The 26,978-nt window shown below is 56.0% G+C and overlaps 10 protein-coding genes across 10 annotated transcripts; 7 read left to right on the forward strand and 3 right to left on the reverse strand.

Annotated features, from left to right (window-relative positions):
- Positions 1–23: 23 nt before the first annotated feature.
- Positions 24–1,601, reverse strand: C8Q71DRAFT_708172 (chorismate synthase; the record flags this gene model as incomplete). The annotated part of the gene is made up of 7 exons (XM_047920603.1): positions 24–291; positions 350–657; positions 723–988; positions 1,038–1,143; positions 1,195–1,325; positions 1,363–1,444; positions 1,512–1,601. The coding sequence occupies 7 exons, from the start codon at positions 1,599–1,601 to the stop codon at positions 24–26; spliced, it is 1,251 nt and encodes a 416-aa protein (XP_047778945.1).
- A 458-nt stretch (positions 1,602–2,059) lies between these two features.
- On the forward strand, positions 2,060–2,997 carry C8Q71DRAFT_55271 (uncharacterized protein). The gene is made up of 3 exons (XM_047919299.1): positions 2,060–2,517; positions 2,653–2,856; positions 2,914–2,997. Exon 1 carries the CDS (start codon positions 2,121–2,123, stop codon positions 2,496–2,498), a length of 378 nt encoding a protein of 125 aa, XP_047778946.1. The 5' UTR covers positions 2,060–2,120; the 3' UTR covers positions 2,499–2,517; positions 2,653–2,856; positions 2,914–2,997.
- On the reverse strand, positions 2,953–3,807 carry C8Q71DRAFT_55195 (yippee zinc-binding/DNA-binding /Mis18, centromere assembly-domain-containing protein). The gene is made up of 5 exons (XM_047919297.1): positions 3,582–3,807; positions 3,473–3,528; positions 3,370–3,426; positions 3,217–3,320; positions 2,953–3,169 (listed from the first exon to the last, which is right to left on the reverse strand). The coding sequence occupies exons 1-5, from the start codon at positions 3,663–3,665 to the stop codon at positions 3,108–3,110; spliced, it is 363 nt and encodes a 120-aa protein (XP_047778947.1). The 5' UTR covers positions 3,666–3,807; the 3' UTR covers positions 2,953–3,107.
- A 23-nt stretch (positions 3,808–3,830) lies between these two features.
- On the forward strand, positions 3,831–7,339 carry C8Q71DRAFT_835318 (P-loop containing nucleoside triphosphate hydrolase protein). The gene is made up of 16 exons (XM_047926427.1): positions 3,831–4,420; positions 4,469–4,520; positions 4,572–4,643; positions 4,699–4,817; positions 4,873–5,396; positions 5,455–5,521; positions 5,578–5,598; positions 5,654–5,713; positions 5,770–5,938; positions 5,995–6,203; positions 6,257–6,325; positions 6,380–6,520; positions 6,581–6,701; positions 6,765–6,860; positions 6,917–6,976; positions 7,026–7,339. Exons 1-16 carry the CDS (start codon positions 4,029–4,031, stop codon positions 7,059–7,061), a joined length of 2,208 nt encoding a protein of 735 aa, XP_047778948.1. The 5' UTR covers positions 3,831–4,028; the 3' UTR covers positions 7,062–7,339.
- A 1,746-nt stretch (positions 7,340–9,085) lies between these two features.
- On the forward strand, positions 9,086–15,020 carry C8Q71DRAFT_759335 (type II DNA topoisomerase). The gene is made up of 16 exons (XM_047923781.1): positions 9,086–9,448; positions 9,499–9,681; positions 9,737–10,676; positions 10,734–10,827; positions 10,888–11,203; positions 11,253–11,366; positions 11,422–11,526; positions 11,583–11,747; positions 11,801–11,986; positions 12,043–12,391; positions 12,443–12,723; positions 12,779–13,015; positions 13,066–13,362; positions 13,417–13,533; positions 13,592–14,127; positions 14,179–15,020. Exons 1-16 carry the CDS (start codon positions 9,143–9,145, stop codon positions 14,714–14,716), a joined length of 4,764 nt encoding a protein of 1,587 aa, XP_047778949.1. The 5' UTR covers positions 9,086–9,142; the 3' UTR covers positions 14,717–15,020.
- A 311-nt stretch (positions 15,021–15,331) lies between these two features.
- Positions 15,332–17,324, forward strand: C8Q71DRAFT_55389 (PEBP-like protein). Its single transcript, XM_047919308.1, has 7 exons — positions 15,332–15,970; positions 16,019–16,092; positions 16,243–16,416; positions 16,470–16,548; positions 16,598–16,649; positions 16,702–17,006; positions 17,061–17,324. Exons 1-7 carry the CDS (start codon positions 15,451–15,453, stop codon positions 17,138–17,140), a joined length of 1,284 nt encoding a protein of 427 aa, XP_047778950.1. The 5' UTR covers positions 15,332–15,450; the 3' UTR covers positions 17,141–17,324.
- Positions 17,325–18,519: 1,195 nt separating this feature from the next.
- C8Q71DRAFT_708027 (HCP-like protein) lies at positions 18,520–19,409 on the forward strand (the record flags this gene model as incomplete). The annotated part of the gene is made up of 3 exons (XM_047920593.1): positions 18,520–19,119; positions 19,173–19,298; positions 19,350–19,409. 3 exons carry the CDS (start codon positions 18,520–18,522, stop codon positions 19,407–19,409), a joined length of 786 nt encoding a protein of 261 aa, XP_047778951.1.
- A 396-nt stretch (positions 19,410–19,805) lies between these two features.
- Positions 19,806–21,922, forward strand: C8Q71DRAFT_55732 (kinase-like domain-containing protein). The gene is made up of 10 exons (XM_047919333.1): positions 19,806–20,001; positions 20,059–20,136; positions 20,201–20,317; positions 20,387–20,428; positions 20,487–20,882; positions 20,932–21,018; positions 21,073–21,354; positions 21,406–21,537; positions 21,594–21,664; positions 21,723–21,922. Exons 1-10 carry the CDS (start codon positions 19,963–19,965, stop codon positions 21,886–21,888), a joined length of 1,410 nt encoding a protein of 469 aa, XP_047778952.1. The 5' UTR covers positions 19,806–19,962; the 3' UTR covers positions 21,889–21,922.
- Positions 21,923–23,509: 1,587 nt separating this feature from the next.
- On the forward strand, positions 23,510–25,679 carry C8Q71DRAFT_857928 (acyl-CoA N-acyltransferase; the record flags this gene model as incomplete). Its single annotated transcript, XM_047927456.1, has 10 exons — positions 23,510–23,588; positions 23,638–23,995; positions 24,052–24,304; positions 24,361–24,450; positions 24,509–24,584; positions 24,636–24,700; positions 24,760–24,853; positions 24,932–25,046; positions 25,117–25,325; positions 25,387–25,679. The coding sequence occupies 10 exons, from the start codon at positions 23,510–23,512 to the stop codon at positions 25,677–25,679; spliced, it is 1,632 nt and encodes a 543-aa protein (XP_047778953.1).
- Positions 25,680–25,847: 168 nt separating this feature from the next.
- C8Q71DRAFT_759341 (60S ribosomal protein L19) lies at positions 25,848–26,962 on the reverse strand. The gene is made up of 5 exons (XM_047923782.1): positions 26,928–26,962; positions 26,506–26,863; positions 26,306–26,450; positions 25,981–26,252; positions 25,848–25,904 (listed from the first exon to the last, which is right to left on the reverse strand). The coding sequence occupies exons 2-4, from the start codon at positions 26,859–26,861 to the stop codon at positions 26,166–26,168; spliced, it is 588 nt and encodes a 195-aa protein (XP_047778954.1). The 5' UTR covers positions 26,862–26,863; positions 26,928–26,962; the 3' UTR covers positions 25,848–25,904; positions 25,981–26,165.
- Between the last annotated feature and the right edge of the window lie 16 nt (positions 26,963–26,978).

A 26,978-nucleotide genomic window follows, 5' to 3' on the forward strand; every position in this document is an offset into this window, starting at 1 on the left:
CAACGTTTCAACCATCAGTACGCCTACTCCTTCGCTGACGGTGCGCCGGGCTTCACCATCGCCGGCGGAAGGGTCGTGATGGGCGGGAGGAGTGACGCGGTGGCCTTGCGTGCGTTCTGGATGAGAAGTTCGTCCATGATCACAATAGCGGCCATCGCCTCGACAATGGGCACCGCACGCGGCACGACGCAGGGGTCGTGACGACCCCGAGCAGCGAGCGTGCCCGGGGTACCGTCGTACTGAACGGTCTCCTGCGCCTGCGAGATGGTCGCGGGCGACTTGAAGCCGAGCCTACCACGCACGCACTGTATGAGCCACGGTTCCACGCGAGCAACCCGACCGAACCCACCTGAAGTAGATGTCCTCGCCGTTCGTGATCCCGCCCTGGATGCCGCCGCTCCAGTTCGTCTTGGTGCCCATGCTCCCGTCGGGCTTGACGATGAACGCGTCGTTGTGGCGGCTGCCGGGGACCTCGGTCCCGCGGAAGCCGGAGCCGATCTCGAACGCCTTCGTCGCGGGGATGGAGAGCATCGCGTGCGCGAGCTTCGCCTCGAACTTGTCGAAGACGGGCTCGCCCAGCCCGGAGGGCACCCCGCGGATCACGCAGGTGACCGTCCCGCCGATGGAGTCGCTCGCGTCCTTCGCGCGGAGGATGCGCTGTGCGGTGAGAGGACAACCATGTCACTGTCAGTATGCGGGGGACGGTGGGGGGCAGCGCGTACCTGGACCATCCGCTCGGCGGTCTCGGGGTGCGGGCACCGCGTCGTGTGGGCGTCGACCTGCTCGCGTGAAACCGTTTTGAGGAGCGTGACGAACTCGGGGCTGAGCACGTCCTCGACGGTGTCGTCGTCGTCGCTCGGCACCTGTGAGGGCGGGCCAACCGTGGACGGCAGGTGGATCTTACCCACGGAGGACACGAAGGCGACGATCTCGATGCCGTATACCATCTTGAGGTACTTCTCGGCGATCGCGCCCGCTGCGACTCGACCTGGGATGGGGTGTTAGAAGTGGCGGGGAGAGGGGTGGAGGGTGCGTACCGATGGTCTCGCGCGCACTGCTGCGGCCGCCACCGCTGCTGGCCTTCACGCCGTATTTCTCGAGGTAGGTCCAGTCGGCGTGACTGGGTCGGGGGTAGAGGTCGGTCTGGACTATGTCGTGAGTAGACTCCAGGGCAGCTTAGGAACTGCTGCTCACCTCGGAGTAGTCGTGAGGCCGCTGGTCCTCGTTGCGGACGAGCAGGCCGATGGGCGTGCCCAAGGTAATGCCGTGCTCGATACCAGACTGGAGGTGGACTTGGTCCTTCTCATCGCGCTGAAGATCCACGACTGGATGAGCGGACGGAGACGTTGTAACACATCGCACTCACGGGAGTGGTGAGGTTGCTCTGGCCAGGCCTTCGCCGGCTCAACTGCACCTGAACATCCTGGGCGACGAGCGGCAAACCCTGCAGTCACAGAAGCGGTCGGTACGTCTGTGTCCATCGCAGACAGCTGAACGATGGGCAAACGTACGGGCGGGCAGCCGTCGATGATTGCACCGACGGACGCGCAGTGGGACTCGCCATAGGTTGTGACGCGGAAGAGGGTGCCGAATGTGGACATGGTGCGGCTCTAGTTAGCAGGGCTGATGGGGGCTGTCTTATGAGTGGGTGGATGGGATGCGACGGGTACGGGCGGCAGGCGGGGCGAGGTGAGTTCACAGGCGGGTGCGGGAGGGGTGCGGGCGTACTTGTATTACTCGGTGCCCTGTGGTGCGTGCGGGTCTGATAGAAGGGGGCTGGGGGCCGCGGACGGTGCGCTCTGAGGGGAAGTCGCTGTCTCCGGTCTCCGGTGGATCTGGGAAAGGATGGGCGACTGTGAGTATGGCTGCAGAAGACATGCGCGCCTGAGAACCCACCGATCGGGGCGCGGGGGCGCTCTGCTATCAGCACGCTGTCTGTGTCTCCCAGGGGCTGCCGTGGCCGACGTGGACCGGGTGCTGCAGGGTGTTGAGGCGGGGGAGGACTTCATTGTGGCGGCCAGAGCAAACTGCAGCAGTCGGTGACTCAAGTAGATTAGATTAGATCGCGCTTTCCTCACACGGGCCGGCACTGCTCGCTCTCAACGCTCTCTGCGATCATCATGTCGGACACCTCATCCTCTCGCTCGTCGGGGAGCTCGACGCCCCCACCAAGGCCCGCAACGCCTGTCTCTGTCAAACGCCTCAGGTCGCTGCTATGCCGAACACTCCGTGTGACCATCGACGACGGCCGTATATTCGTCGGCACCTTCGTGGGGACAGACAAACAGCTCAACATTCTCCTCGTCAGCACAGAGGAATTCCGTATCGGTGCAGACGCGGTCGATGGAAACCCCAACGGGCGATTCGTTGGACAGGTCATGATACCCTGGAGGCTCGTCCGCAAGGTCGAGGCGTCGGGGAGAGACGGCGCGCAGCGGCCTGCAGAGGATGTCGTCGCCGGGAGCCCTCCGGAGAGTGACGATATTCTGTACGCATGAGGAACAGGCAGTCTTTCAGGTTGGCCGCTTTCCACTTGAGTGAGCCATTCTCTTCTTTCATTTCGCTTCCCGCTCACATACGCAATGTCAAGACATGCTGGCAGTGCGTAGCGCTTGCCGACATATGGGCGGACACTGCACTGAGTGCCCATAGGGTCGGATCCTGACGCCGATACGAAGGATGCGCACAGCGGATCGCTCGAGGTGCTGAAAAGGACGCTCATCCTGGCGCGCATATCGTCATTACACCCGCCCACCGCCCGCCCGTCCCCGTTTGGAACGGGGTACCTTGCCGTAACCGTCCTCTACTGCCGCCCCGTGGAGTGTGTCCGCTCTGGACTCGTCGCAGGGGCTAGTGGTGAGTGTGCTAATCCGTGTCAATTGACAGTGCTCTCACCCCTTTCAGTATGTGCAGCACGCTGGGACGGATCACGCTATGCGAGCAACTGGGTATGTAGGCTCCTGCGCGAGTCCAATCGGATCCTGTACTTTCGTGTATCCTCTGCCAAGGATTGCAAAAATCCCTTCCACTCAAGGTCGAGACCGTTGCTCAAGGGTGAACATCGTTACAAATACAGTACATCCATATATCGACACCTATCGGTCAGGTCATAAGTCTAGCTTCCATTTATTGTCCTTGACAAGCCTCTCTCGCTCGAGCAAGTACTTGCCTAGGGAAGATCAGCTGCATCAGTCTCGAGGACATGAACGCGCTTGCCTTCCTTGTACTTCTGGGAGTGGTCGGAGGCCTTGTAGTAGTACCATCCTACGCGCTCTTTGCAGCCGACGCAGAAGACGTCGGCGACGGTGTGCACTCCTGTCCTGGGGCACCGTCCAATCACGCGACGTTCGAAGTTGAGATACTACTCACAGGAGTGGTCTATCTTCCTTCTTTCCCATTGAGACGTTCACCGCCGAATGCATCAAGCTGACAGTCTTCAGCGAGCAGTTACGCTCATTACCTCGGAACTCACTAGCCTCTGCCCTCTCTCCCGGAGAATGATTTACTGATCAGCTCATCCTGGAGAGCCTAGGCCTAAATTCAGTGCACGGTCGGTCACGATCATTCGCAAGAGCACATACGAGTACTGCGGCGCACTTGGCACAGGAGAAGGTGGCTCGGTCGTGGTAGACATCGACCGTACTGGTATCCTTGGTTTCCGTCATGACAGGTCGTCGCAGTGGTCGCAGATCAGTCGCATAGTTTATAGAATACCCCGAAGCACTAGGGTTGAGGGTAGGCCGTAATGAACACCGTCGCGGTCGCCCCGAGATTCAGAAGTGGCGGCTCGCGGAAGTGGCGGATGAGCTGAGGCATCAGAATGCAGCCACCAGATCCATCGGGGAATGCAATCGGCATCTCCGATCGCCATTCGCTCTGCAGTGGGCGCTTGCTCAGCTTGCTAAGTCCTGACTTTCCGTGGACCATCTGCACTCGGTCTGCCTTTCGAGCTCGACGCACGCGAGTCGACCACCTCTAGACTCCAACAGACCACTCAAACTACTTTGAACCCACTCCGAGACGGCACAATGAACGTCTCACCAGAAGACATCGCCGAAGAAATCCGCGCCGCTCTCCCAGGGATGGAGGAAATCGTCGTGCAATACGTCTCTGGCTACCTGCTCGACCTCGACGACGCCGCGGAGGACGAAGACGTCTTGCAGGTGACGCGCAGCATCCTTGCGTCAGCTGCGCCCTCGTCCTCGCGCAAGGGCCAGGACACACAGCTCGCGAAGGTCATGTCCGCGCTCGGGCGCATGCTCGCGGAGCCGCTGAGCAAGCGCGAGGAGAAGAAGCAGTCGGGCCAGGGCACCCGCCTGGTGCGGCTCGATAAGGTGATGGATATGAGCAAGGCGGGTGTTATGAGCAATACGCTGGCGTTCACGGAGGGCGTGGATTTGGAGAGTATAAACAAGGGAAAGTGAGTGCGTAGCCGTGATCACTTGGAGCTGAGGCTGAGTATTTACAGAGCGTCGCGTGTGGATGTCAAGAAGTTGGAGAAGCAAGAAGCAAAGCTGAGAGTACGTATATCAATCGGACGAGGGATGTGAACGTTTCCTTACGTTCAATAGGCCAAGATAGACAAGCGCTCCAAGAGGACGCTGTACGAGGGCTCAAAACTGCTGGATCAACACAAGAAGCAGGTACGCCGTACGATCTCATTCATTGACTGGAACATCATACTGAATGACATTACAGCAAACATACGAAGAGATGTTCATGAAGATCAATCCTCTCGATGCGGCCAACGCGAAGAACAAGTCCAAGGACATCCACCTCCCCAACATCGACGTCAACTTCGGCTCAAACCGCATCCTGTAAGTCATGCGCTCCCTCGTCTGCCTTGGTACTGACCTAAGTGGATACCCTTAGCTCTGGTGCATCGCTCACACTCGCCTACGGCCGCCGATACGGTCTCATCGGTCGGAACGGTGTCGGCAAGTCCACACTGCTCCGGCACATCGCCATGCGAGAAGTACCGATCCCAGCGCACATCACCATCCTCTTCGTCGAGCAAGAAATCGTCGGCGACGAGACGACCGCGCTCGACTCCGTGCTCAAGGCCGACGTCTGGCGGGACATTCTCCTGCGCGAGGAACGCGAGCTCAACCAGAAGCTGCAGGAGCTCGAGGGCGAGGGCGACGACAAACGCTTCGAGGACGCCAGGGACGAGGCGCAGACCCGCCTCGCGGAGGTGCATGCGCGGCTCGCAGACATGGACGCGGAGAGCGGGCCCGCGAGGGCGGCAGCGCTGCTGGCGGGTTTGGGCTTTAGCGAGGCGGACCAGAGCAGGCAGACGAAGGCGTTCAGTGGTGGGTGGAGGATGCGGCTGGCGTTGGCGAGAGCGCTGTTTGTGAAGCCGGCGTTGTTGCTGCTTGATGAGCCGTCGAATCACAGTGAGTCTGGATGTTTCTGGCTGTATGAGGCGGGTCGTGAAGTCATCTTGCTCTGCAGTCGATCTCAATGCCCTTGCATGGCTCGAAGACTATCTCCAAACATGGCCAGGCACCTTGCTCGTCGTGTATGTCTTACTATTGCATCCTCTGGCTATATTCTGACTCCCTATTTCCCGTCTAGCTCGCACGATCGTGCGTTCCTGTAAGTCGAACCTCATGGCAGCCCGCAGGCAGGTCCTCGCTGACTTCATATATAGCGACGCTGTTGCTACCGACATCGTCCACATGCACTCGGGACGGCTCGACTACTACAAGGGGTATGCGTGGAGCACCTTCCACGTTCACCGCTTACGCTCACTCTGTCTCTCTATAGCAACTTCACACAGTTCTACTCTACCAAGTCTGAGCGTGATCGTAATCTCCGCAAGGAGTACGAGACACAGATGGATTACCGCAAGCACCTGCAGGCCTTCATCGACCGGTGGCGGTACAACGCGAACCGCGCGGCGCAAGCACAGTCGAAAATCAAGATTCTCGAGAAGGTACATGCAACCCTCCACCGTAACCTCAGCGAGCTATCGGCTGACCTCTGCCGTAGCTGCCAGAACTACATCCACCAGAAGTCGAAGAGACGGAGACCTTCAAGTTCCTCGACGCGGAGAAGATCTCTCCGCCGGTGCTCCAGCTGAACGAAGCCTCGTTTGGGTATACGCCGGACAGGATCTTGTTAAAGGGTATCAACATCGATGTTGGACTCGACTCTCGAATGGCAGTCGTAGGCCCCAACGGTGCTGGAAAGTCGACGCTGTAAGATATCACATCTTGGCATTTGACAATACACGGCTGAAACGATTTTGTAGGATCAAGTTGCTGACGGGCGAGCTGAAGCCGTTATCCGGACATGTTAGCCAGAATGGTCGACTCAGGATGTGCGTATACGCCCTCATCTACGTGCGGACGTTGCTGACGCGCCCTATCTGCAGAGGCTACTTCGCGCAGCACCATGTTGACACCCTCACGCCAACCATGAGTCCCGTGCAGTTCCTCGCGTCCAAGTTCCCGGGTAAGACGGAACAAGAGTACCGCTCGCATCTGGGTAACTTCCAGATCAGCGGCATGACGGGGTGCGTTCCTCTTGTTCATGTCACACGGGAGAGAATCCTTACCTCGATGCGATGACGTAGGCTGCAGTTGATCGGAACGCTGAGTGGAGGTCAGAAAAGCAGAGTGGCGTTTGCGCTCTTGTCGCTGCAAAGACCGCATGTCCTGCTCCTTGATGAGCCTACTAACCACCTGGATATCGAGGTGAGCATATCAATATCGCGGATGCGTGCTCGCTTTCGTTGTGTGCTGACTCGCGCTCGTTAGGGTCTGGACGCCCTGATGCAAGCGTTGACGTCGTGGAACGGCGGTGTCATCCTCATCTCGCACGATGAACGGTTCATTACGACTGTCGCCAAGGAGGTAAGCTTACGCGCATGAGTTCCTGGGAGTCATTGACTGAGCGTGTTATCCTACAGCTGTGGGTATGTGCGGACGAAACCGTTAGCAAGTTCAAGGGCGATGTACAGGCATATAAGGTACGGTTCTTTCTCACCACGTAGTATCCTGATTGACGATGCCTCGCAGAGCCTCATTGTGAGCAACATCAAGGCACGACCTTGAGAGTTTCAAGCTGTTTGTCTCAACGTGTACTGCTACCGATGTGCAATATAGCAGTCCACATGCGATGTCGCGTCCAGTCCACAGACAGTGGTGGACTCGTGTCGGGGCCCACTGACCTAGCAAACAAACCGTGCTTGCCATGAGCAGATGGAGGGACATCTCGCTCTCGGCCTCTCAGCACCAACGTAAGTTCATGCTCAATTATCACCTTTCTGAGACCGGCCATGTAGTCCGTCTCGCGTTGTTAATCGATGTGCATCAACTCCAGCTACATCCTATGTATCTCAGCGCCTGGACGCTGTGAAGTGCTGAGTATCGCTGCGCCGAGCAGGTTTCCACATGAGAGCGGAGAGCAAAAGTATGGGTTTGGTACCATACCACGGCGGTGTTACTGACAATCGATCCATGGTTCCGGAGGGGTAATGTAATACTGGATCCCAACCTAAAGACACAGCGAGTGCTTCCTCGGAAGGCAGCAATTACTAGTCAAACATTAGTTGTTCTGCCAGGTATACTACGCGGATTGGTCGCGGTTGATTTGCGCCACACGCACCGTTTCCCGCGTCTATCAGGGCGCTCAACCTCGCGCCCTGCCACCGGTGCGTTCATGTTTTAAACCTCCTTTGTCTAGCCCTCTACGGCTGTAGGCCAAGAGCATGGCTGAAACATCTCATAATATACTCAGAGTTTTATGAAGATGCGTGGTAGGACAAAAAGAAAGGCCTACGATGGCCGAGGGGGACTGTTTCTGAGGAGAACAAACAAAACCAAACATGATCAGTGCACGGTCACGCTTGTCACGGCCACAGCTCGCTCCGGTGGCTGGGCACAAGCTTTGACTTGGTACTATGTCTTCTCATTCACATACGCCCTCGGATTTTAGCGAGCCCCTTTTCACCGAAAAAGTATGTTAAGTACTTGCAGCAATCGACAACCACTTTGAAGACCGCATCGCAGTGGCAGACTCTTAGCGCCCGTGACCTCCGAAAGGGCTTCATCGAATCACTCCGCACAGTGCGAGTATGCAGCCGGACATGAGCAAACAGAGATTCATACACCTTCCATTGCGTTTCTAGGTGCTTAACTATCTCCACCTAACTTGCGAGACGGCCGTGGCGTTCAATTCGAATCGCTTTGGCCCTCCTAAGTCGTGGGAAGAGCGTAGCGCTGAGATGATAGCGCGCGTGCAACGCACAATTGAACCGCGACCAATCCGCGTACGTTAGCCAGGGTCCTAACTTACCACAAAACCATATACACCGGCAGGAGTCTGAGGGCCGAAATCTGTCCCGGTAAGACAAGATTCGACCCCAGTCGCTGGGCCACTCAGTTGCTTACTGTATGCTTCGAGTTAAATTGATACAACGCTTTCCGACTGTAGGGTTACTGTCTCATGACCATCTGATAGTAGGTGTGTTCTCTGGCTTGTGACAAGATCACCTTGCAGCGCGGATGTTATCAACGTGGGCAACGATGTATTTTTTTTTCATAGATGACATGACAGTTTTGTCAAGCTGGGCGCAACCCGGGCACACCTAGTGGCCATCGACTCGGAGCATCACTACAGTGTACTACCGTTCCATGACCCACGGTGGTTCCTTTACCCATGTACACCCAGTGGGGTGCGGTCTCGTTCAGATAGTCTGTAATATCTGACCCATTCCAGAGCATGGTCTGAGCTACGGTAATATTTTCATGGGGACTGCACGTTGAATGTGCCGCGGAAAATCTGGCACTTCCGCAACATCATACCACGATTCCGGGCGAAACCACGATTCGGGAGTGACTACTATACCCCCTGATGCTTCCGCGGAAAAATTAGAGATGATGCTGACGGGTGAATTTGTTGCATCAACAAGTTCAAGTCTATGGTACTTAGAGGGCGCAGAGAGTCGTAGCTAACAGCCTACTAAGAACTAAATATATCTGGCAGTAGTATTAGTAAATGGAGCGCGCTTGCCACAGTCACGTGGCAAACGCGTTGAACGGAACGCGTCGCGACACTAAACTTCGACACGAACGACGACGACCTTCTAGCTGCCCGCAAGTATCTCATTCGCACGTATCGTGCTCTTGTCGTGATGAGCTCCTCTGAGGAGAACTTCGACCTCGACGTTTCTGGCTCTGGCTCGGAGTCGGACAACTATGCGCCTGCGCCCAAGAAAGCAACCAAGGCCACTGCGAAGCCTAAAGCCGCGTCGAAACCCGCAAAGGCCCCTGCGAAGCCAAAGGCTTCTGCGGCGAAGAAGAAGGTCCTTGTCGACAAGGATGATAACGCAGACTCGGATGTCGATATGCTCGACGATGACGGCGCTGGACCGAGTGCTCGAGCTGCGGCCCCGGCCGCGCCTGCGAAGAAGAAGACAGCTTCTGAGACTTACACGAAGGTGTGCTGTGATTATATGCGCTTATAGGCAGTGCCCTGAGCTTCGACCAGCTGTCACAACTCGAGCATATCCTGAAGAGACCCGATTCGTACATCGGAAGCGTCGAGACTATCACGCAGCCCATGTGGGTATGGGACTCGGACAACAAGCGTATGGCCCACCGAGAGATCAAGTACGTTCCCGGTTTCTTCAAGATAATAGACGAAATCTTGGTCAATGCCGCCGACAACAAAGTGAGTCCATACGGATATCGCTATGCATGCTTGTTCTCATGAAGCACTACCTCAGATTAACGACTCTAGCATGGACACTATCAAGGTCACCATTGACCCTGAGGACAACTTGATCTCAGTCTACAACAACGGTCGAGGTATCCCCATCGAGATGCATTCTAAAGAGAAGATCTACATCCCAGAGCTCATCTTCGGACACCTCTTGTCCTCCTCCAACTATGACGACGATGAGAAGAAGCTCACCGGTGGTCGTAACGGCTACGGTGCTAAGCTCGCCAACATCTACTCGACCAACTTCACCCTCGAGACCGCGGACAAGAATACCTCTCAGAAGTACGCCCAAACGTGGACGGAGAATATGAGCAAGATGGGAAAAGCGAAGATCACGAAGAACGGACGTGGAGAGGAGTACACTCGCGTCACCTTCAAGCCCGACCTCAAGCGATTTGGAATGGACTCGATCGACGAGGACACGGTCGCGCTACTCAAGAAGCGCGTGCACGATATGGCGGGAACGGTGAAAGACATCAAGGTCTTCTTGAACGACGAGAGGATCAAAGTGAAGGGCTTCAAGCAATACGTTGACCTTTATCTCAGCTCCGTGGCGGAGCAAGCCGCCGAGTCATCAGGCGGTGCAGCTCAGGCGAAGCCGACAATGACCTTCGAGGCGATTGGTTCTCGCTGGGAGGTCGCATTCGCAGTCTCAGACGGCACCTTCCAGCAGGTCTCCTTCGCGAACTCCATATCCACTATCAAGGGCGGCACACATGTCAATCTCATTGCGGAACAGATTGCAAAGAATCTGCTCGCGTTCATTCAGAAGAAGAACAAGGCGGCCACCGTCAAGCCCGCGCAGATCAAGAATCATATGTGGATCTTCGTCAATGCGCTCATCGAGAACCCAACATTCGACAGTCAGACGAAGGAGACGCTTACCTTGCCCGCGAGCAAGTTTGGCACAAGGCCAACTCTGTCGGAGGATTTCATGAAGAAAGGTACGATGCGACAGTAAGCAACCATCCACATGAATTGACATACTTTTTGTCATCTAGTCCAGAAGTCTGCGATCGTTGATCATGTCCTTAATTGGGCCAAGTTTAAGGCTGATCAGCAGATGAAGAAGACGGATGGCAGTCGTCGGAATAGGTGAGGTCGAGTTCGCTGGAATATTCTTCTTGCAGAGTCTCATCACTCCATATCGCTCAGGCTCACCGGTCTACCGAAGCTATCAGACGCGAACAACGCCGGGACGAGGAAGGCTGCCGACTGCACGCTGATCCTCACTGAAGGTGACTCCGCCAAGTCGCTGGCGGTCGCGGGTCTAAGTGTTGTCGGTCGTGATAACTTCGGCGTGTTCCCTCTGCGTGGCAAGCCGCTTAACGTCCGCGATGCCAGACACGAGCAGATCATGAAGAACGAGGAGATCCAGAACATCAAGAAGATTCTTGGACTACAGCACAACAAGGACTACAACGACACGAACGGTCTGCGTTATGGCCGACTCATGTTAATGACTGATCAGGTATGCTGTCGTCGTCGTGCAGGGATTTCGTTCTGACGTGCCTCGTTAGGATCACGATGGGTCTCACATCAAGGGACTCCTCATCAACTACTTCGACCACTTCTATCCCTCGCTGCTGAAGGTACCGAAATTCCTCGTGGAGTTCATTACTCCTATCGTTCGGGTGAGTTAGGAGCGTTCTGCGATTGCTTGCTCAGAAGTGACGAGACATGATCCAGGTCACGAAGGGCGGTCAGAAGATCAACTTCTATACCATGCCCGAGTACGAGCAGTGGAAGGAAGAGACTCCGAACCAGGACAAATGGAAGCACAAGTACTTCAAGGTTCGTAAGAGGTTGAGTGCGTAGAGGTCTCATCGGATTGACACGGGATGCGACAGGGTCTGGGTACGAGTACGGACGCGGACGCAAGGGACTATTTCAAGCAGATGCGCAAGCATATGATACCCTTCTGCACAACACAACAGGGAGATCGCGAGCTCATTGAGCTCGCGTTCAGTAAGAAGAAGGCGGACGAGCGGAAGGAATGGTTGCGCCAGTGCAGGGTCTGTATGCGCTTGTCATCATGTGCGTCCCGCCAGATTGACCATCTTCGCAGCCCGGTACGTTCCTGGATCACAATCAGGATGAAATCAAGTTCTCGGACTTCATCAACAAGGAGCTCATCCTCTTCTCGATGGCCGACAACGTTCGCTCCATCCCGTCCGTTGTCGATGGGTTGAAGCCGGGTCAACGGAAAGTTGTCTGGTCCTGTTTCAAACGGAAGCTCAAAGGAGAAATCAAGGTATGAACGCGCGGACATGCTTCATCCCTCTTGAATTGACATATCCCGGTGCATAGGTCGCTCAACTGGTCGGTTACGTGTCAGAACACGCGCAGTACCACCACGGAGAGCAGAGTCTGGTGTCTACCATCGTCAACCTTGCTCAAGACTACGTCGGAAGCAACAACATGAATCTTTTCATGCCGAACGGTCAGTTCGGTACTCGCGACCAGGGCGGCAAGGACCACGCCTCGGCCAGGTATATCTACACGGAGCTCTCGCCCATCACTCGCATGGTGTTCCACGCCCACGATGACCCATTGATGAACTTCCAAATCGGTGATGACGGCAAGTTTGTCGAGCCGGACTTCTATGTACCGGTCCTACCAATGGTTCTCGTCAACGGCGCGGAAGGTATCGGAACCGGTGAGTCGCCCCGTAGATGGCTAACCGAAACTACATCTGACGCGCCGACAGGTTGGAGTACTTCCATTCCGAGCTTCAACCCAGAGGACATCGTCGCCAACATCCGTCGCCTGATGGATGGCGAGGAGCAAGTACCCATGTTACCCTGGTCGCGCGGGTTCAGGGGGACCATCAAGAAGGTCGGCGACAACAAGTACGACGTGATAGGATGTGTCGCGAAGGTTGACGATACGACCATCGAGATTACTGAGCTCCCTGTCGGCAAGTGGACGCAGAACTACAAAGCTGAGCTGGAGGCTATGTGCGGTGAGAAGGGCGATGGTCCTATCAAGGTAGGTGTCGCGCGTCGTTGGTACGAACATCGCTTTGAGACTGTTGGGGCCACAGGACTATAAGGAGTACCACAACAACATGAACGTCCACTTCATCATCAACCTGGAACCGAAGCAGATGGAGAAGGCGGAGGCTCAGGGCCTGACCGAATTCTTCAAGCTCACGGGCAAGCTTAACACGAGCAACATGATCTGTTTCGACTTCGACGGCCACATCAGGAAGTACAACACCCCTGAGGAGATCATTGAAGAGTTCTATCCTAAACGCCTCGCGTATTATCAGATGCGGAAGGTAATATCGTACTACATCGCACAGACGGTACCAGACTGATCCATGTCTAGGATTATATGGCAGCCGAGCTGGAGTTGGAACTCGCAAGGCTCACCAATCAAGCTCGATTCGTGCAGATGATCGTCAACAAGGAGCTCGTTGTCAACAATCGTAAGAAGGCAGACATCGTTATTGAATTGCGCAAGCTTGAGTTCCGACCCTTCGCGAAGGTCTCTAAAGCCAAGAAGGCCGGAGAGACAGAGGAGCTTGTCGAGATCAACGATGAAGGCGAGGATGACGAGGAGGGCAGAGATACGGACTTCGACTACCTCCTCGGCATGGCTATCTGGAGCCTGACGAAGGAGAAGGCAAGTGCAAGTTACATCCCATCAACGGTACATGTTGACACGGATTCCTTGTAGATTGCGAAGCTCCTTGCGCAAGCGAAGGAGAAGGAACAAGAACTGCTTGCGTTCCTCGAACTGACTCCGATCATACTGTGGCAGAAGGATCTGGATCGATTCTTGGACGAGTGGAGGGTACGTGAGGTGGAGCTATAGGTCAAGGGCCATTGACTGACAAACTCGGATAATATAGGCGAATTGCGATCAGTGGGAAGCTAAGACTATCTCAGCGGATGGCGCCTCCAAGAAGGCCAAGCGCAAGCAGGCTACCTTGAAGCAATTGACGAAAAAGGCCCATGGCTCCGATGACTCGGAGGATGAATTCAGGCCTAAGAAGGCTGCTGCGAAGGCGAAGAAACCGGAATCGAAGCCCCCTGTTGCAAAGCAAGCCGGACCTTCCGGGTCGAGACTTAAGGTCGAGGATGACGATCTAGACGACGTGAAGCCTCCCCCACCCAAGAAGGCGATCAAGAAAGCCGTGAAGGATGAATCGGATTCTGATTTGGACGTTGGCAAGGGCAAGGCTGCACCACTGAAGAAAGCAGCGGCTCGAAAGGCTCCCAAGGATGATGATGACTCTGACTTCGAGATGATCGTTGACAAACGGGGCCCCGCGGCCAAGAAAGCTGCGTCAATCGAGGACTTAGATTCTGACGTCGAGGTTGTCCTCCCTACCAAGGATAAGGGCAAGAGCAAAGCTCGCACTGCTCCCAATTCGAAACGGAAGAGGTCAGTTGCTGTATCCCTATGCGAACTCTCTAGCTAATGTACTAGCTCTAGCCCGGACGACGAGGCTTCTGATGACGATGTGCAAGCCGTACCTCAGAAGAAGAAGAAAGCCGAGGGTAATCTGACCGACTTCTTCGAGAAGGCTCCGGCCAAGAAGCCAACCGCTCGCAAGCCTTCTTCAGGAACTCAAGCAGCGAAAGCTCGGATTGCGCCTGATGAGGCGTCCTCGGACGATGAGCTTATTGCGCCACCAGCGCTGAAGGCGACCACACGGAAGCCCACCAGCAAACCGTCTACTGCGAAGAAGCTGGTTGACGACGATCTCTCGATGGACGACGACATGCCGCCCCCACCACTGCCCTCTAAGACGGCGCGCAAAGCTTCCGGGAGTAAACCGGCCGCCGCGCCGAAGAAGAAAGCAGTGTCGAAGACGGTCGACAGCGATGACGACGTGGCGGAGGTTCAACCGCCGACTCGTACCGAGGCACCTAGGCGTGCCGCCAGAGGCGTACCCAAAAGCTACATCGAGATTCCATCGTCTGGGGATGAGGCTGGTCAGGATGCTTCGGAGTTCGAGGATTTCGATTGAGGATCGTCTGAGTGGCCAGAGTTGTCTTCCCTGATACGGTCCGTTGTAGTGCTTCGCATCCCGTCTCGGAGATCCATGTGTCATCATCCTTATTTTATTTACTGTATCGCGTGTTACTGATTCCTGTCTCGACATACCCCCGGGCCTCCCTTCAAAGGCTGATCTCATTTGTATCATTTGTGCAGTGTTCTCCTGCAGTTACGTACGTTGACGACTTACGACCGCATAGACATGACATTCATTCTCCATCCATGCAATGGTGTTGGTGCGTCGGTGGCAGATCCATGCGATCGCTCAGCGCACAGCTGTCGATCGCTTCAGGGGGCTCAATGGGACCAGGTCGCAAGTAGGTCGACTCCAGAAGTTCCAGGTCGTATTCCAAGGTCTGTAAAGGAGGCCAGCTTGTCAGTGCAGTCTAGTGGACCGAAGACGTCTCGGGACAGGATTTCTTCCACTTGTGCGAGGTGATCGGTGTTCTCCGTGCAGTCCAACAAGAGGTCGAGACACCTTGAGCTGTTCCGGTCTTATATGTCGAAGTCGATCTCCACGATGTTGATTGTCTTGGTGACGACGGTAGATAAAGCTCGAGGAAACCAAGACGTCGACAGCCTGAAGCCAAAGTACTGACGTCTCAGGGAGCGCCCGCGCTTATGTAAGCTAATAGTTTGCGCGATGAATTCAGGAGCGTGTCACGGACGTCGGACGCGCTCCTGCTAAGTACTACACCGGCCAGCATGCTGGCCGTCCGCAGACTTCCTCGTGCATGCGCAAGATTCTCTGGGTCTCGGGGAAATGCGTCTCTGCAGCAGACAGATGCTCCTGCCAACCCGGTAGCACCGCCGCCCCCAGCACCGAAAGCGGCTGCGCCGACGACACCTCCAGCACCGGCATCATCTCCTTCCAAGGCCAGCTCTACGACAACAGGTCAAGCGGAGGCCGCTGTTGACGCAGCTGGGCAAAATGGGAGGAACTGGCCGACGCACAGGCCGCGCATCTCGCTGGAAAACCCGCGGCAATGGAACCGACCTCTGGCAAAGGGTGTGCTTCCGATCTATGACCTCGCACTGCAGTACATCGAAGAGGACTCGAAGGCGCTGAAAGAGCAGCTTACCGAAGTGCGCAAGGCTCTCCAGGCTGCTGAAGCCGCCGGCGACGTCCAGCGCCAGCAGGAGCTGTCCGAGAAGGCGAAGATTCTGGAGATTCAGAGCGAAATCAACCTGCCTGACGTGCGTTGGAATGCTATGAACGGCATGGGTGAGTCCTTATGACCCTGTAGGAGGACGCTTGTTCACAGTGCTTCAGCGGACATGAATCAGCTCATCTACCGGCACTTGACCGAGAAGAGGTGGAGGGAAGAAGGAGGGTTGGACCTGCTTGTAAGTCTGTCTAGTCGAATGTTTTTCAAGGAGTGTCTTTGTTTCCATTATGTCCTCCGTGTCTACTGCATCCGCGAAAGTTCGAGAAGTTGCAGCATTGTAGCGGGGATGTACTCGGTTCCAAATAGAAAAAACTAACTTCTGCTGCAGATGGAACGTATTCACCAAATGCATGTTGTTCCTGACCTGCTTCCCGACCTCCGCCCGACCATCGACCTCCGTCTCAACTTCCCCGAGCCGCCTCCCAAGGATATATACCGCCGGGCCCGCGTGAAGCGGCGTTACCAGAAGATGGAGCCCGGTATGTATTTGCTGCCGGAGCAGGTATGGCAATATATCTCTAGCTACATGCATGGCCTCATGACGCTTTCCCGTAGACATGGAGACCGCCTATGCTATACACGTCAGTGTGGCATACAGACACACGGCTCTACACATTGTTCATGATTGATCTGGGTACGTCCAACGATCTCTTCCTCGAATTTTGTTCTCAATTTGCTCGTAGACGTTCCCGACGAGGCGAACGAGACATTCCAAGCATACCTGCATTGGATGCAGTGCGTACCACAATCAGCGGTTGCAAGGAGTCCTTGGCTAATGTTCTTGCAGCCCGAACATACCGCTCTCCGCGTTCTCTCCGTCGCCCATTTCAATCCCTCATCCGCATACGCACTACATTCCGCCGCACCCGCAACGGGGTACGCCATATCACCGTTACGTGATACTACTGCTACCCCAGTCATCGCACACCGAGCCAATCAAGTTGCCGAAGCTCTCTGACGCGGCCCGGCTGGGATTCAACCTCCGTGCCTTCACGGAGGAGCATGGGTTCGACGGTAGCAAGGGCGGCGGCGCGCACATGTGGAGAGAAGTCTGGGACGAGACTGTCTCCAAGATTTACCGGGATGTCCTCAGTGAGTTTCATAACTTACAGTCACATGTCCGCAGCCCTGAGCGATACGTTGCAGAAACGGATGAGCCCCGGTATGGACGGCCCCCGATGGCGGACCCGTACGCTGAGGCCAAGAGCGGTAAAAAGTACATCTGATAGAGTATTACTGGGCTATTATTGGCTGTGCTGTGCTCGTCTACGTAGTAGTGCTGTTCATTTGACACAGTGATACTGCGAGGCCGCAATGCAGTGTTCAGAGCGGTACAAAACAGTGTTCGAATTACGAGTGAACGTGTTTCGGTGAGGTGGACTGCCAAACAAGTGCGACGGGCGGCAAGTGCTGCGGCCAGTCTCTGCCAAGTTCGCCATGATACAACTCACAGCCTGCATCTGCGACGCCGGTGCGATGATACAACCCCTGTCCCTCTTTTCAGATACTTGATCTACGCGGCAGAAAGCCCCTCGACCTCGCCCTTCTCATTCTGCGATCGCTGGCGAAGCTCAGAAGCTCGGTCACTATACTGAAACTTTAGATAGACCTCACTTGCAGCGCGGAGATGCAGCACCCGCCGTCTACCTTCCACCACTCGTCGCCGCTCGACTCGCTTGTACGCAGGACGTCTACGCGGCGAGCGGAGCTGCCTGCCCTCACGACGACACCTCCAAGGCCCAGCGATCCTGCTATGCAAGCACAGTACTCGCCGATCCTTCACACGCGCTTCCGGACGGCCTCCACGGCTACCGCATTGACTGAGTTCGGCGGCCACGACCACAGTCGCAGCGATGCGCAATCAACCTCTTCGTGGGGCGCGCAAGACGAGTCGTTCAACGGACGGGACCGGGACCGGAGCAGGGAAAGGGAGCAGGATGGTGCGTCGTACTCGGCGCCGCAGGACGGGCAGATGTCTTCTTGGATGCCCGGCGCACGCGGGAATATGATGGTCGACAGCATGTACTCCCAGGCGAGCTACGACCTGGATGAGATCACAGGACGGTACCGCGATTCATACCGGGACACTTGGAGGACGGGCGAAACTGCGCGTCCGGACTCCTCGTCGATCAACCAACCACTGGGTAGTCTGCCGGCCGTCGTCGTCTCTACGGAGCCTGACAATACTCGAAGGAGACGTGATGACTGGCCCGCGAATCCTGTTACCCAGATGCACCCCGCAAGCAGGACGCCGTCCCGGGTACAGGGTACAGTCAACTTCTCGCACCCCCGCGTCGCCTTCGTAACAGATAACGCGACGGAGAACCGGAAGCTGGAGGTCTACAAACGAAATCAGCAACGCCCTGGCACGGCGGGCTCGACGCGGTCCGCGGGTCGCTCGCCGCTCGCGCAATACGACACTTCGGTGGACGGCAGCCGCCCATCGACAAGCCTGAGCTCGCATGCGAGGATGGACTCTGGAGGCAGCGGGAGCACGTCGTCGCCCAAAGCACAGCCGCAGGCAGGTCTGTCAGCATCGCAGATGCAGATGTCGCAGATGTCTGGCAGCCAGTCAACCCCCTCGCTTCCACTCGCGTCCAGATCGATGTCGCCTAGTAGTGGGCCTGCGAAACCAAAACGGCCGGCGTCGCCGGTTAGTCTGTATTCGCATTACTCGTACTATCCGCTCGACAGCCCTATTCCTTCGCCTACATCCCCAAACGCTCCGAGCAACGCGCCTTCCACGACCCATCTCAGCCCCGACTACGTCCCCTCGCAATCCAGTAAATCACCACCCACACCTGCTCCCGAGCCTGCTCCATCATCATCAGCCCAGCGGCCGAACTTGGATAACCCAACGACGGCGGAAGACTTCCTGCAGCTGGGCATCAACCACCACGAAGCGAACCGACTGACCGAGTCGGCGGTGTGCTTCGAGAAGAGTGCGACAATCGACGGCGGATGCGGCGTGGGCATGCTCATGTGGGGACTCGCGCAGCGCCACGGATGGGGCTGCCCCCAAAGCGAGAGCGCAGGGTTCCGCTGGCTGAGGCGCGCAGCAGAAGTCGCGGTGGAGGACCTTGAGAGAGCTAGGGCCGGCCAGGATTCTGGAGCGGTGAAGAGCGAGCTCGTCCTCGCTATATACGAGGTCGGCCAGAGCTTCTTCCGTGGGTGGGGCGTGGAGAAAGACAAGAAGATGGCAGTGGTGGGTTTCTTCGGTGTATGGGTGGCGAGTTCGGAGGTGACGCCTGATTGCAGAGTTACTTCCGCGTTGCCGCGCGACTAGGGGACCCGGATGCTCAGCAAGATCTGGCCTTCTGTCTCGCAAACGGCAAGGGCTGCAAGAAGGACAAGATAGAGGCGGCTAAGTGGTATAGAGCGGCGGTAAGTGCCAATCCAATAACCTCATCGAGCTTGACTGATGATATAGTACAGGTTGCACAGGGTGTTAGCGACGTCGGACTGGCGTGGATTTACAAAGATAAATATCAGTAGCAGTCTCACGCATTGCTTGGACTTCTAGCTTCTGAACTGTTCGCGTTTTGAGGCACGAGCGTTGCCATAGGCAAGCTCGTGCTAGTCTTACGAACGTTTGTACTTAGTGACCATGCACCCTGTCCTTGAAGATGTCTGAGGACCGAACGAATTATGTCGTTCCCTCGTAGTAGCGCTATAGGATACCCGCATACCCTCGCTTTACCTGCTTACTGTATCATTATTCGGTATTGCTGTATACAATGTGTAGTCAGCGCTGCAATCGCGGACGCGTTGGGTCGCGAATTGAAGTTGAAAGGCAAATTGAAATGCACGCTGAGACGAAGTGCACGTGCCCGAGCGTGCCCGCCACAGCCAGATTTGGACGAGTAGGATCGGCATCAAGTTCAACTGCGAGTTCAACCAAAGTCAAGCCGCGATACCTCCTTTCGCTCTTCCACCACGCATACTCTCGCTGTCGTGAATTCAGAACAGCGATCTTTCCCTCACTTGACGAACAGTCCTCCTCTGGCGGAAGTCGCAACGAGTGTCCAACGAAGCGGATTTGATTGAGATGCAGTCGCAGTCCAGGGAACGCGTTTCCGCGAGTGAGGTGAGCTTTCTTCCTATCGGACATGGCGGAGTGTGACCGAGGGTTCACTCTGCTTAGTTTCCGTTGACACCGTCGATCTGCCACGGTGGACACGATGGCTGTGTTACAGACTTCCTAGAAGCAATCCGTGCGGAGGTTGGACACGTTCGCCGTCCGACATCCTGGCATGCATTGATACGTTGCAACCATTTGCCTGCAGGGCGAGTCTATAAATGGCTCCAATCCACCGTACATCCTTTGTTCCCCGAGCGTCACAAAGGTGGACATCACTGGCGGTCAGCTTACGAGCGGCAGTACGGTGAGCTTCGCGGTGGAGGTAAGTCGCTTTCTCGGGTCTGGACTTATAACTATGGATGAACTTCCTGGTCTATTGTGTAACCCACAGCCTGCGTGCGTCTTCAAGGCGGCGATGGACAATGATATCGATGTACGTAGGCGCGCCCCTCTCTGAAAAGTTGCTTTTAACACCATTCGACTACCCACAGGAAGGAATGGTAATCAAGAAGTGCCCCTCGCTTGCGGGCCTTGCAGACAACCGGAGCACATGCGAAAGCGGCTCTACCATGTCACTCACTGAGGACTACGCGAATCATGCAGGCTCGCGGCGGATCAACGCATCTGACTTCGAAGTAATTCGACAGGTTGAACGCAGACAGACAGCTTCTTGGAAAGGCGAGCTAGTCATCGGACGCAAAAACGACACCGCGAGACTCTACGCTATCAAAGTTTTCCGAAAAACTTCCCTCGGTGCGGATCAGGGAGGGTACACCTACGCGCGCACAGAGCAAGCCGCCTTGCGCTCTGTAACTGAACGTGCAATCCCATTCGCGATGCACCTGTGCTGGAGCTTCCAGGATGAGAAGGCGTTATATCTTATCATGGTGAGCAGGCAGATTGTCATGTTGATTGACTGGCTTCTTATCTCATTAGAACTACGTGGCTTCGGATCTGCGAACGTTTGTGGAGTGTCATGGAGTTCTGGCTCTATCAGATGCGGCCATATATGCTTCGCAATTGGTAGGTATTGTGCTCGTCCAACAGTGATTGCTATCTGAGTTTATCGCTTCCCAGGTGCACGGCTTGATGGCTCTGCATGCGATCGGCATCGTCCATTGCAACATCAACCCCAGCAGCCTTTTCATCGAGAATGGCTATCTCGTTATTTCCGACTTCGGACACGCCCAGATTGGCATGGGCGACCTAGCACAACACGTTCGAAGAGCGAACCACGGCCCATGCAAGGGAGAGGTCGAGCAGTATCAAGCACCGGAGCTTCTGCTTGAATGGTCTCCGCATGCAGTTTCAGATTGGTGGGGCTTCGGATTGGTCTTTTATTACATGCTGACGGCCAAGGTGAGCACTTGTTTGGCTCACGTCGCAAGCCTCATCTAACTTGACCACTAGCATCCGTTCTTGGACCTGCATGAGATGGTAGCATCACATCCTGCCATCGTCATCAACAAGATTCTGCATGGCAAACTACCGAAGTGGCTGGTTGAGGGGGATGACGGTGCCCTCGAGGACTTGCTTCGTAAGGTGCGGTCCGTATTGGCAGTTAATTGACTTCTTCATTGACCCATTTACTGCGTCAGTGCCTCGAGCGCAACCCAGCACACCGCCTATCCGGGGAGGGCGTGAAGGCACACCCGTTCTTCTCAGATATGTGAGTCCGTCGGCCCGACACAGCCCGCATACTCTCATGTTGATGCTATGTGGCACAGGAATTGGGAGCTTTCTCCGACGAATACCCCTCTAGGTCTTTGTTTTTCGGTCATTCTCCGGTGTGGACTGACCCACTTAAGCAGGTTCGGCATGTCCTCTTGGGGCGATTGGCTACGAGAACCCTGCGTACTCTGCAAACACCAGGTTCACGTCGGACGATGCTGATGAAGTTGGCGGAACAATTACTTTGCTCGCGTCTTCGCAGGATCTCACAGATGTCGACGATTTCTCCTTCACTTGGGAGTTCGTACCTTGTGGCTACCCCCGGACTGGCTCGGACATGGACTACCGCGCTGATCAAGGTGACTCGCAAGCAAGCTGCTCTGGTCTCGCTTGCTTGGATGCTCGTTACAGAAGCACTCATGGCTGTAGCTCGGTCGACCTCGACTATGGAACTGTCGTCCCATCAGAGTTCGGAGTCTGTCGTCCTGCCGCGAGTGATGCGAGAAAGTACGGTACCATCCGCAAGTTCGCTAGCCTCAATTTTGACCTGGATACGCTGGATAACGTCCCTGCTTCTGGCCGCATGAACCCTATGGGCGCCTCTCCATCTCCGTGTCAGCCGCCCAGGTCTACGTCCACGTTCACGTCTCCTTTCACGTCCACGCCTGGTACCATGCGCAACAAATTGCGCAAGAAGGCTCGGCCGGAAACCACCCCATCGTCGGTGTCATTACAACCTCCCATTCTTGATCTGCCTCCTGGCATCGAGCAGATTGGTCATGGAATCGGCTACACGCGTCGGGCAGATCCGGTGTACTCGCACCTCTCGTTCCCCACCTTGGCCCCGAGATCTTGCCAGGCCATCTTCTCCAGAGAATGCTTTTCCGGCATCTCACCTCGGCACGGCCGCAAAAAGACCGGGAGCAAGAGTAACGAGCGCTACGACCGGCCGGAGGGTCGTGTCTCTGGAATGAACGAGGACAATCAAAGCGAGGACCAAATGGACGCCGTCATGCAAGAGGTGTATGGACCTACGTGGAATCTGGGCTCGTCAACGAGCGATGTCGCGCATACTGGTGGGGCGGACCCGAGAGCGTACTTGGCCCTCGTCAGGACTACCGTGGGCTTGGGTATCGGAGAGACTGCTCTGGACTCGACTCACGAACGGCTGCCTACCATTCCTGCGGAACTCTCGACGCTCAGCCCGGACAGTACCCTGCGACTTGTGTCTCCATCTCTTCGTGACTTGCACAATTACTAGGCTTCGGTACCCTGTTCCCTCGTGGCTCGACTCTGGCTCTCTCAAGTTCTGTCGTAACCTTCTCCTCAAGCCGCTGGCACCTCTAGCCCTTCAATGGACAGAAGTAGCATTCGTTGATCAAGCTGTCGTATACTCTCCGGTTGATCATGGGCGCTCACGCGTACTTACAGTCTATTCATTCTTTCGTCCCTGCATCGTATGTCCCCGATCTCGTTCGTCTTATGTACTCAGTGTCGTGGGTTGTATATCCTGTCGCGAGGCGTGTTTTGTTCTATCGTGCATGATGTGTACGGGAGTCTGGCGTGTCGTATCTGTTGAGTGCATGTGGCGGGCCTGCGAGGTTGATTTGGCCAATGGCCACAGCGGCCCAAGTGCACTTCAATGTGGCAGAACGCAATCACTCGACTGCGTCCTCACTCTTCCCCCGCCACCAACGTCACCGTGCTTCCACCATATCTCTAGCCGACTCCTGGGCGACTGCGAACGCCTGGCCCTTACATCCATCCTCCATCTATCCATTTACCGACGTACCGGAGTTGAATTGTGGCCCGTTCTGTGTGGAAATTAGAAGACCGGGAACTCATGCCCACAAAGTTCCATCCAATCGAGGAGCAGAGTGTGGACACGGAGGTGTACATTGTGAATAAGAATGGTTTCGAACGTATGTCCTATCTTTGCCTCTCACCCGGTGTTCACTGACGGAGCGACAGAACACGCCCGCATCCTCGAGCGCCGAGTAGACGAGGTTTACGTGCATTACCTAAATGCAGACAAGAGACTTGATGAATGGCTTTCACAAAGCGCCGTGCGACCTTCAGGATCCCACGAGGCCACCATGTCGAGCGATGGCAACGCTCGCAAGAGGAAGAGGGGATCCGTCAGCGAGGAGGATTCCGTCAGTCCTAACGCCAGGGCCTCGCCTGGCCACTCGGATGCTCTTGCAGGTTCAGTGGGCCCTGAAGCCCAGGCTATCACGGAAGAGGAGTACGACATCAAACACCACAAGCAGATCACCGCGAAAAGGAACTTTGACAAGGTCGTTTTTGGGCGATGGGAGATCAAGACGTGGTGAGTGCACTCAGTCGCTAGCCTGTGTTCGATGCGTCGCTCAGTCTAGACGCAAGGTACTTCTCACCCTACCCTTTGACTGAGTCTGAGGCGGAAGACCAGGTCGCCACTCCCCACTCACATGGGCCATCCTCGGCCCCTCGAATCCCTGGTGTCAGTCGTTCGACTATTCGCTCGCATGGCAGGACATCCGATCTGCTGGCGGGGGGTCTAGGTCGGAATCACTCAGGTCCGGAGAAAGCGATGTTGTGGGTTTGCGACAGGTGCTTCAAGTACATGGCGGAGGGGCCTTCGTACGAGTCACACGTCGTACGTCGCATGGGTCTATTCGTTGGTGCAGCGCTGACAAAAGCCAGGCTCCTTAGAGAAAATGCTCTAGGAAGTCGCCACCAGGTCGTAAAGTTTACCAGCGCGGCGCGCATATAATCTGGGAGGTTGATGGTGCGAAGGAGAAGGTTCGTCTGGAGGAGCCTTGGTGTATGTGTGGTTTACACGCTGATTGTACTATCCTAGCTATACTGTCAGAATCTCTCGCTCTTCGGCAAGTTGTTCATCGATATCAAGACGCTCTTCTTTGACTGCGACAACTGTAAGTCCTTCCACTTGGCGATTGTGAAGAGTGATCGTCATCTCCGTCCAGTCCTCTTCTATATATTGACGGACGCCGACTCGCAAAGGGACCATGTCCTCGGGTTCTTTTCCAAGGTAAAAGGCTCTTTAATGGCCGCCGCGAAGTCAGTGGCCCTGACTACCGTCTCTCACAGGAGAAGATATCATATGATGACTACAACCTGGCGTGCATCGTGGTACTCCCGCCTTATCAGAAGAAAGGCTATGGAATGCTCATGATTGAGTTCAGTGCGTGTAATGCGCAAGTCCTGTTAGCCGGCCAACTAACGTTTCCTTGATTCTGCCGTCTTGCGCCATCGAATGCAGGCTACGAGCTGTCACGCAGCTCCGGGCGCGTCGGCACACCAGAGCGACCCCTATCTGATCTTGGTCTCCGGAGCTACCTGACCTACTGGTTGTCCACCCTGATCAGGTTCTTCCGGTAGGTGCCTCCATCACATGTATGCGTCGTAGCAAGCAGCTGACCGCATCCGACATGGGCCACCCTGCAGCCGCCTGCTCTCGGTCCTGCCTCCGGACGCGTCGAAGATGATCACCGTGGGCGGTGTGCCGGACCTCGCAGACGCGCACCTAATGTCGCCATCGGCGGAGCCGGAGGACAGGGCGGCGCCGAAGATGAAACGCAGGAAAAGCACGAAGGGCTGGGACGGCGAGGACCTCGCGGCGAGCAGTCGAGTTGTGGAGCCATACGACGATTCTGGTGCGTGCCTCTGTTGCTTGCGCAGCGCGACATGTGCCGCTGACGTCTTGCCTGGGTGCAGATCCCATGTTCACATCCCTCCGGACTGTAGAGACGACACCGAACCCCGACGGAAGTGCCACGGCGCATGTCGTCATTCGGTGTACTCTGGCCGACATCGCTCGCGCAACCAATCTACGTGTGGAAGACGCGGCGTTCGCGCTCAATGAATGCGGTCTGTTGATTCGGCGACAGAAGGCGGACGGCTCAGGTGCCGAGGAGATTGTCGCGGTATCGAGAGAGATGGTGGAGACAGTAGCCAAACAGAGGAACGTCAAGAGGATGTGCATGAGTTTAGCCCATGTGCTCCTGTAACAGGCGGAGGCGGACGCTATACCCTATCGTGTACAATTGACACGCTTGTTGATGGTTGTACTCGATGTACCACTACTGTACCTCGTTCTGATCTGACTCTATACGATGAGTTCAATAAGAGCTTAACCCAGTACTCGAGTACCAATCATCACCGAGGTTCATATCCACGCAGCATTGAAGAAGGTGGCAACTTATGATAGACATGAGTGCCGCTGTTAGATCCGTCTTCTCGGACGGGGACACACCGTGTATTATTGTATGAAACGGCACGCCCGGATCCTGAGCGTAACACAATACATACCTGCCCGGAGCTTGCGGTCTCCGTGAATCCGCCTCCATTCTGCGATGGCGATTCATCGGACCATGTCCAACAAAAGATAACATGCGAGCATGGGCCTGGCGTATGGATAGAGGGCTGCATGGCATAGGATACAAACGACGACGTGACGGGCGTAGACGGTGATATGGGATGCAAGGTGGTCATGTTTACTCCTGGACGGGGTCCTCGTGCTCCACGGCGAGAATCGCCTGCCTCTTCTCCGCCACACGCTGGGCGCGACGCTCGCGAGCCGCCTAGAGCGATCGGTGAGCAGGCGCATGTGAATCAAGAACGACAATGTACGGACCTTGTTCTTGACACGACGAGCCTCCATCTGGTCCGTGAGCACCTTCGTACGGGTCTTCTCGGCCTTGGCCTTGTGGATATACTCCATGAGTACACGCTTGTTCTTGAAAACATTACCCTTCGACTTCTGGTAGAGCGAGTGGTAGCTGGATAGCGCATCTTCAGTTGATCAGTCCTGCACGAGATCAATGTGGGACGCACAGATGCTTGTCGATCTTGCCCGCCTCCCTGTACTTCCTCAGCAGCCGGCGCAGAACCCGCTGTCTCCTCATCCACTGAACCTTGCTGGGCATCCGGGCCTCAGCGGTACCCTTCCTCTTACCGGGGCCGGTGTGACGGCCCTTGCGCTTTGCGGCGAGGAGGTCGCGCGTGCGTGCGCGCGAGTGGACGGTGGTGGGCTTGATAATGATGCGGCCGTCCTTAATGAGCTTCTTGACGTGGGTGCGGGAGTTGGCGTTCCCGATCTCGGCCTGCTCGCTGGGGTCGAGCCAGATTTTACGCTTGCCGCATCCCGCGACGGAGGAGGCGAGGCGCTTTTGGGATCGGAGGTTCACCATGGCTGCGGCGGGGCGGCGGTCAGGTCGACGCGCACGGCGGCGGCGGAGAGCAGCGGCAGCACTCACCTGGGTCTTGAGGAGGGGCGATGAGAACGACGACTTGCTCGGCGGTGTGTC

Source organism: Rhodofomes roseus (assembly GCF_022264815.1).
Source record: "Rhodofomes roseus strain CIRM-BRFM 1785 chromosome Unknown C8Q71scaffold_10, whole genome shotgun sequence".
NCBI classification, from domain to species: Eukaryota; Fungi; Basidiomycota; class Agaricomycetes; order Polyporales; family Fomitopsidaceae; genus Rhodofomes; species Rhodofomes roseus.